At 35.1% G+C, this 9,515-nt stretch overlaps 1 protein-coding gene across 1 annotated transcript in view; it reads right to left on the reverse strand.

Moving 5' to 3' along the window:
* Nucleotides 1–9,515, reverse strand: part of LOC113227514 — a 16,459-nt gene that overhangs the window by 5,021 nt on the left and 1,923 nt on the right. The window contains exons 3-6 of the mRNA XM_026460451.1: nt 3,900–4,084; nt 1,796–1,867; nt 710–795; nt 5–139 (exon numbers count right to left, since the gene is read on the reverse strand). Coding sequence (XP_026316236.1) covers nt 5–139; nt 710–795; nt 1,796–1,867; nt 3,900–3,902 — 296 coding nt within the window. The 5' untranslated portion in view covers nt 3,903–4,084. The remainder of the gene's footprint in view (nt 1–4; nt 140–709; nt 796–1,795; nt 1,868–3,899; nt 4,085–9,515) is intronic.

Here is a 9,515-nt window from a genome sequence, read left to right on the forward strand (position 1 = left end):
ATACTGTGTAATTTTATGAAATAAATAAAAAAATGTCATACCCTCGTCCTCTCCGCTGTGCTGCGTGTCAGGCGGCATGGAGAAACAGGTGCAGGTCCTCGTCAGCTTTGTATACTCGCAAAACTTTAGTGTTTGTAATCTGTAATATAAATTATAATTATTATAAATAAACGACCTATAAGGCGTTTATGCAGTGTATCCTAGTTCTGAATCCGAGAAATGACAGTCCGAAATGTCACAGAGATCATATTATCTTTAAGTGTACAAACGATATTCGTATTTTGTCGGCTTTGAATCGGACTTGGTGGACAAGTGGGTCCGAGTTTTCTGGATTTGTGATTTGTTTTTCTAGCAGTGCCCGTACGCACTAGGAATTGCATTTTAGTTTCGAATTTAATTAAATCGGCTAATGCAATTTGTTTCGGATATATTAGAATTTAAATTACTGTCAAGAAAGTTTTTTAACTTTAATTTCCAATTCAATTTCGTTGTTGTCTTTAATGTATCCTTTGTCCAAAAAACGTTTTATGTTTTTCTTTTTTTATGTTTTTAATTTAAGTATATCATCACAGTAAAATAATAAAAAATGTTAAGTATTGATGAAAACCCTATAAGCTTTTTAAATATGTCGATAATAGTGATGGACAGAGAGACAGAGAGAGAGAGAGAGTTGAGCTTTATTTTTTCCATCCTCCAAGTTGGTACTTACTTGTTCATATGAATGACAGTAGTTGTAATGGTAACCAGTACGCATGTCAATGCGCATACCAGGCAACATGCGCCAACCACTTTGATCTAAAACAATCAAAATACGAAAGATTTAGTCATAATTTTTTATATAAAAAACCGGCCACATAAGTTTGCTTATACCCGTTTTTGAAATTAGGGATGCAACATCGCCCATATGAAACATCGATATTCTTAAAAGTGTAACAACTATGCTAAAAACATTGAAGTTTATGAACGATATTTCGATTTTTTTTCGATATTTTTGTCACCATTTAAATATATATGTATACCGTATAACTGTGAACTCCGTCAATTTGCAATCGCACGTCAAAAGATTACAATCTCACCGAACCTACCGTTAGTTTATAATCTCAGGCGTTATATCATAAACTGACGGAGTTCACAATTTACGGTGACATATACCTATATATCGAATAAATACTATTTTTGAACAGAAATTAAAACAAATAAGTATAATAATCAAATTTATATTATTAGATGAAGATTTTGCGCGCGTAAGTTTGTATTGCAGAGCGAACGAAACGCTAAATAGAAAAATCTGTGCTTATGACTGAGAGAAGTATCTGTTTAAGTGCGTAGCTGTAGATCACGGACGGGACGGTAGATGGCGCTATAGTATAGTATCACATAGACGATAAAATATCGCTTTTAGTGAGTGATGTATTAACAATGTTTTGGGTTTCAACATCGATGTTAAAACATCGATATTTATGAGCGATATATCGATGTTTGAAAAAAATCGATCTATCGTTTGCATATTTAATAAGTTCGTAAGTGCCATGTTTTGTTAAAATCGGTTAAGTGAAAGTGGATGCAATTTAATAAACCTAATTCATCCCCTAATTTGCCACCCTTAAAGGTGGAATATTTTCTTGAAATTTGAATGGGATTACTACAGAGATACCCCCTTTACAACAAAAAAAGAATCACCTAAATCGGTTTACAAATGTCGTAATAAAAAAAACACATAAAAAAATACAAATGAATTAAGAACCTCCTTCTCTTGAAGACGGTTAAAAAATAAAATAAAAGGCAAACAACATACTTTTCTTACCATATAGCTGTATCGGTTCCGTCTTCTGGCCAGACTCATGATGCATACTCCGGTAAGGACCAGCTGAAGCAAAGGAAAATTATTTACTTAATATCATTTTCACTTCTCACGCTCTTAAAGTTCGTATTTATGCTGGGTGTAGGCTCCATAAAATAGGATTTTATGCTCTAGTGCATAAAATAAAAATAAACCATCACATTAAATATCTAATTGTTGTAATTTTACATTCAATTTTAATTAAATAACCGTTTATTTGTAATATTACTGTTTAATATCCTCGCAATCGAAGTGAAAAGCAGACTGTATTACTTGTTCATAAAACCCATTTTACTCTACCCTCGACTTAAGTATAACATGTACTAAGTAATATACTCGTCTCGGGTAAAATGAGCGTTTTGTGCCCTTGTTGCACAATCTACAATTTCTAAAATACAAAAGCTTCGGAGTTATTAGGGGGCTTTACACAGACACTCTATCGTGCGTAATTGAGCGCGCGTATAAAGACGTTGGAAGGAAAATACTTACTTAGCCACACGTACTAAGAGTAAACCTACTTGTTCACATATATTTTTTTAATAGTTTAATTTGTCATTTCCAAAAGGTGCGTCAACGCTAGACGAGTCAAGCACGATCGTTGCCGCTCTGCTTGTCGTCATTCGCAGCGTCAAGTATGGACGTACAATGAGCCTCCAACGATCACAGTTGTCGAACGTTTTCCGCAGTGTGCTCGCGACTTGTGGTAAACATGGACGATTTAGCTATTGCGGCTACTGTTGCAACGACTATTATGGCCTAAATCAATAAAAAAAAACTAGAAGGCCAGGACCATGAGGATCAACACAATTATATAAGGACAGCCCCCGTAGTATGCCACCTCAGTAAAGCTATTATATCCACATTTAGCAGTCAAAATCGAGTGATAAACCGGCATTTAAAAATTTTATCACAATAGCGAACATGGCGAGCATCGTAATGTCACATTTTTATGTCAAAGATTAACAAAGTGCCAAACAAAGTGCGAGCTGCTTAAAAGATTTCCACAGTAATTTTATCAACGTAAAAATTGAGCGCGACAAACGAAATGAAAAGACATTTTTTGTTTCATGGTTTTCGCAGCGATGATTAAACGACAAAGATAGGTATATACGCAATTTCATATCGTTGTCCTTGTTCTTCAAAATGTATAACAATAGGTCATTACCAAATAAGCAAACTTAGATTTATCAACTGAATTAAATATTGTCACTGGGTGGTTTATTACACATATTCTGCCATGCTACGGCCACAGATCGAGTCAACAAAATATAGATTTGTTAACCATTTTGACATGTCAACAAGCAACTTTCTAATTTCAGAATTTTATTCGTATGGTATCATCAACAAAGCGTCTGTCATTAAACACTTGCGAATGCGATGCAAATGCTTTTCAAAAAACCGACAATTAGCGAAGCACAGTCGAGCACGAGCCGAACGCTCGGCGCGCGCTCGCTCAGGGCTCGTAAATCAGTCCCATACAGAAACAGAGACGAAGTAAAGGTCATCCATGCCTGGCAACTCATCAGGCAAATGGGTCTTATATCACTTTTAAATATCAACTCTCGTTTGCGCTGAAATCACAAATTAGAAAACTGAGTACAGCGCCAACAACTGACCTGTGTGTACGTCTCCGTATATTCCAAATACATATATTATGTATTTATTGTAATAAAGATAATATAGCTAACAATGGGGGGCTGTGTCTGTCGGTGGTGTGGGAAAAACAGCAAAACATCTAATTACAAAACAAACGGAATCACATTTCATCTATAATTAAAAATGTAATTTTGTAATTATCGTCCATTATAGCAAAGCTAAAGTTAAAATGATCGATTTGAAGTGAAACAATTGACGACACCCGTCAATTGTTTCGAATTCGAGCTGGTCAATCGGAGCGCAATTGTCACCGTAATGATTTGGCAGAATAGTTTTTAAACAAATTAAATGACATTTCATCTCTTTTTCTGGTTATATACTTGATGATCAGTTCACACTACACGAATTAGTACTCGGCTTGTAAGCGTAGACGCACCTTAATATTTTGTCATCTAAGTCTTACCATAGCTGCAGGAACGGCAGCAGGTACGGTCTCCAAATGGTGCGGGCTGGCAGTGTACGCCCTGAGCAGTATATGCTGCGCGGCCAGCAGCCCTCCCAGGGCAGCGGCCAGAGCTCCACAGCCGACGCACCACCAAGCATACTTTCGACGACGGCAGGTTGTGTCATTGTTGCATCCCACTGATGCTGGAAACCAGAAAAAAGTATGTTTTAAATAATAATAAACAATAAATTAATTCCTTCGAAAAAAGTACAGGGAAATAACGGCCACACATCGCCACTACACACGCCAGCACATCAACCTACACATTGACGTATCTTATTCCGTTGCACAAAAATGTGTAGTCTGATGTGCCGTTGTCCGTACAAACAATCTGAAACTAAAAAGTTAACAATCGGTTACCAGATAGTGCGCGAAACCGGATTCATCCTCTAGTTTACCACTCTAAGGGTCGTATTCTAGAACTCTACTCAATGCTCAAGTCAGGACTTGAGTATGATTCAAAGCACTAGAAATCATACCCAAGTCCTTGCCATTAGGGTCGTATTTCCAGTGCAATCCTGACTTGAGCATTGAGTAGAGTTCTAGAATTCGAACCTTAGGGTCGTATTCTAGAACTCTACTCAATGCTCAAGTCAGGATTTGAGTATGGTTTAAAGCACTCGAAATCATACTCAATTCCTTGCCATTAAGGTCGTATTTCCAGTGCAATCCTGACTTGAGCACTGAGTAGAGTTCTAGAATACGAACCTTAGAGGTACAATATTTTCTTCAAATTTAAATGAGACCAATATATAGAAATAGAAATTATATATTCAATGTAAAGCACAGCACACATACAATTTACAAACAAAACAAAAACATAAAAAATAGAAGAAAGAAAGAAAGATAAGGGAGACAGGATGTGTGCTGTGCAGCCACTGAATCCGTCATCCACTCAGCTATTGCCGTCTCACTGAAAGTGTGGTACGACGCTGATTTTCAGTGGATATAGATTCACAAATCGTGTAACATATATACAACAATTCTTTATTAATTATATATTTTATTTTATAATCTCAAGTTATGGGACGAACATATAGTGTTCCTGGTGGTAAGTGACACGTCTAGCCATAACTTATAACGCATATCCATATCTTGAGCATTTGGTGACGGATCGGACGGATGGTGACGGTGGTGGAGGATCTTAGGGATGATGCGGATATGGAAAGGGAGCGCAGGGCATTGTCAGTTCGGGCGAACATGTTGGTTCGAAGATTTGCTAGATGTACGGATACAGTGAAGATAACATTGTTTAAGGCATTTTGTACAACACTGTACACGGCAAGTTTATGGTTCAAATATACCCGAAAATCGTACAAAGCTCTGCGAGTCCAATTTGATAATGCATTCAGGGCACTGTTACAGCTCCCGCGCTTTTGCAGCTCTGGCGAAAGAAAACTGCCTCGCTGTTGACCTGATTGCCCGATGATGTATACACTCGCACAAAGGCCAATTTCATTGTTAGTTATTAAGTATTAATCTAGTATAAGCTCTACTAACATTAAAATGGACCTTAAATGTTGTCTGAAGTAAATAAATTCTTATTATAACAGTTGTAGTGCCATTCAGAGATTTAAAGAAAAAGAAAATAATAACGGGCAAGTTACCAAAATACGGCGGCGGTGGCACATAGTGCTGGGCAACGTCCGCTGCGATTGTCGATTGAGGTGTTGACACTTCATATTGTACCACTTGCATAACACCGCAGGATTGCATTGCCTTTCTAACAATATTTTTTATGAGTTATTTCACGGTTATCGATTTATTAATATGTACCTATATTACCCATATTTATATTGCTATTTTTTGTAGAAACAATTGATTTATTATTTACTGTGTATTTTAATGTTTTTATAATTTGAAAACAACGTTACAAAAAGTCCACTTCCGCGACATATCTAAAAACTCGTAATTGAAAACAACTTTCGAATCTCCCGCCATTGCACAAAATCGATATTTATTACAAACACTCGGGAACAGTGATTTATGGGACACGGATTTATTATTATTTACATCACATTCCCTAAATGCGTTAACACAGGTAGAAAAAAACAATTCCTTTTTCTGAAAATTCGAGTCTTCGTCTTTTTGAAATCACTTATTGTTATTTTTCCCTCCTTTCTTGTTTTTACGTAAAGAAACACTGAATTTAACACTAAATATCATCGTTTCAGCTTTTATAACGAAAATTATTTATTAAAACACTATCTATAAGCAGTATTCATGTTGTTGTTAATAAAAAAACAGATTACATTTTGCTCCGTTTACAATGATAGGTTATGTGTAACAATGGCTCCTTTGCGCAGAAGCAGTAGCGGAGGGATGTGCAGGTAGTCTTGCATTTGTACAGTCAGTTTAAATTGAACTCTGACGTGTTGAGAAAAGAATTAAATTTCAAATGTTATTGTACAGGTATGTAGGTAAATTTTATTACTTTCATAATCAATCAACAGAACAATGTCAATGTTGTTCACGCTCTCTAAATCTGTCCTTAACTGGGTTTCAATTAATTGCGGATTTATATTAATTTCATATTTCGAAGGTTTAGAATAAGAATAAGAATAGTTCATTGCGTAAGCGCCGAGACACACCTGATATTAAAATTAAAATACAATATTATAAACGTTAATCTAAAATACTGTACTTACAACAAAAGTTAAAACATAATTATAATGTTTAAAAAAATATAATATGTTAATAATAAATGCGTGTCGCGGCGCACGCAAGCGGGATTTGCTCAGCTAATATCTACAGGCTGATAGATTTAGATATAGACAGCCTGTAGCGCTGGTTTACTTAATGTCAATTGACTTTTGGGACATTTGGCTGGTTGTCAAAACACGCAAGAAACTTTTTTTATAACTTCTTGAATTTTTTACCTTTTTCTATGGATTTTTTTGTTCCTTAAAACTGTTACAGAAGATAGAAAATGGAAACACGTTTTACTTAAATATTTTTTGTACAAAAAAAAAGATTTTTTTAATATGTTGAAATAAAAAATATGTTGTATTTCTAGCTTACCGTGGCAGACGCTATACCAACTAAGCCACGGAACGACCCAGCGGACCTCACGAATTTTTCTATGTGCTTGCGTCGTATCTTTGTATTTGGTTTTTTCAACGACTTTTAGTCGTAGCGCCATCTATGAGAAATCTATGAAAGTTTTATCACCCAGTTAGATATCTTTACAGTTACCAGCCCCTGGTGCGAGATGTCGCAATTCACTGTATTTTAAATTTTTATTGAATTTATGTTCAATAATTTTTTGTGAAATCGTTCCACTAGTTTGTTATAATTATTAATACAAAGATAGAACACTCAGAAAAAATTCTTTCGATCCGCCCGGATTCGAATCGACGTCTTCTAGCTTACCGTGCCAGAAGCTATACCAACCAACCACCTAAACTCACGAGCTTTTTCAACGACTAAACCAACGACTAAAAGTCTTTGAAAAAACCAAATACAAAGATACGACGCAAGCACATAGAAAAATTCTTTTTTGTACCTAATGGAATGTTTTACTTATTTGTCAGAGACCATAAGATAAATCAAAACGTAAATTATGGATTTTCGTAAACTCAAATACGAATACAATCTATTTATAAAGCATCTTTTAAAGCTTTCGTACATCAATGGCAGAATATTACTCAACCTTTTCAAAAAAAGAACACCAGCCATTTTGAAAAAAAAAACTGAGTCTCTTTTGCTACAGATACAGGTAGATATTTTTTTTTTTGTCAAAAATCCGTTGTTAGAATCTATTTTTATGAACACACAATGTTAGAATATTTCCTACATGTAACAGTTTCAACAATAGTGGGAATTTCTTTGTGGATCACCTGCTTGCTTTTGTGTGAATTTTTGTATAGAGAACTTTGGGATGGTTTTGCAATATATTTGTTGGAATAAAGCCTATTTTATATTTCACATAGTTCTAAAGGAAGGACGCTACAATTTATTTATTTATCTACAGGTTTCTCTCCATGAAAACTTTAAGGGGGAGACAGACATGACGTTAACTATGAACATATTAATGATACCCTCTCTAAAGTGGTTTATTGGTTTAATGCTAACAATTTATTGTTTAACGCCAAGAAGAAAAAGTGTGTTAAATTTGAATCATCTAAAGGGAAGTATGGAAATAAACAGAGGAAAGATAGACTTTGTTAATAAAGCAGTCTTCTTGGGAGTGACCTTAGACAGTAAACTTCAATGGTTCCCACTTATAATATATCTTCCCTGGCCAGCAAATTAAGCTCCGATGCATACGCAGTCCGCAGAATACGTGAACTTACCGATGTTAGTACTGCTAGACTAGTTTACTTTAGTTACTTCCATAGTATAATGTCCTACGGGATTCTCATGTCAGGTAAAGCGGCAGATATACAAACCACATTTGTATTGCAAAAACGAGCGATTCTTTCTGTGTATCGTTTAGGTTCTCGGGTTTCTTTCAACAAAAAAGTTTTAAGGAGATTGGTATCATGACTGTGGCATCACAATACATTTACTCAATTATTTTGTATGCCCGTAAATATATACATAATTTCATTTAAAAAAGACCTCTGTAGTATTAATTATTAACCTTAGAACTAAGTCCAAATTCATAGTACCACGATTTCGATTAACTAAGGTAAACGATTCTTTTATGGGGAACTGTATACGTTTTACTATAAGATTTCGGTACATGTATTAAGATTATCATTTCCTAAGTTTAAAAACCTACATTTTAAATTGATAAGTCATATTATAAAATTTAAGATTAAGTGTTGGATAAAGATGTATGGAAAGATGACATCACTCTAGATTACACTCGAATTAGATTCAAAGTGTATTCCATTGTATTTAAGTTTGTTTGAAAAAAGCATTCCCTATAGTTTCTTGCTCGTTTTTCTCAGAGAAGTTATCACAAGCAGTAGCTTAATAATTACAACTATTTTATTTAAAAAAAACCGACCTCAAAAGCTCGCGGAATTACACCTAATGGCTAAGTTTTATTTAAATCGGTTACCGGAAAGTGCGCGAAACTGCATTCATCCCCTAGTTTGCCACACACGGAAGTGAAATATTTTTTTCAAATTTTCTCTCTTTTTTTCTCTTTCCAAGAAAAATTGCCAGAGTAACACACACAAAGAAATACAGTCGAACTTCGAATCGGCTCTTTTTGACATCAGTTAGAAAGATATTCCAAACCTGCAATTCAAAATATTGTTACATTGAACATAAAGTCCAATATAAAAAAACCGACCTGAAAAGTACGTGAAATTACGTCTATTTGCTAAGTTTTATTGAAATATCACCTAGTTCGCCACTATACAGGACTTGACACTGGAGATAATAAAGATAGGTTCTCAGTAGATTGACTTACAATTATATGGACATCGGGTCCGCGCTAAAAAGTGTCCGAACTTATAGGGCGTTAAAATCGTATACAGAGCGTCATTCACGCTTTAGTCTTCGTTTGTTCGACTGACATCGAAGCAAGCAAAATTAGACAGTACTGCGATGACATTACAATTTAAATTCATTTTGGCTTTTCATGTTCCTTTACATGTCACTACGTTTAAATAGGTT

This window comes from Hyposmocoma kahamanoa, unplaced genomic scaffold, assembly GCF_003589595.1.
Source record: "Hyposmocoma kahamanoa isolate Upper Pololo Valley unplaced genomic scaffold, ASM358959v1 211, whole genome shotgun sequence".
NCBI lineage: Eukaryota > Metazoa > Arthropoda > Insecta > Lepidoptera > Cosmopterigidae > Hyposmocoma > Hyposmocoma kahamanoa.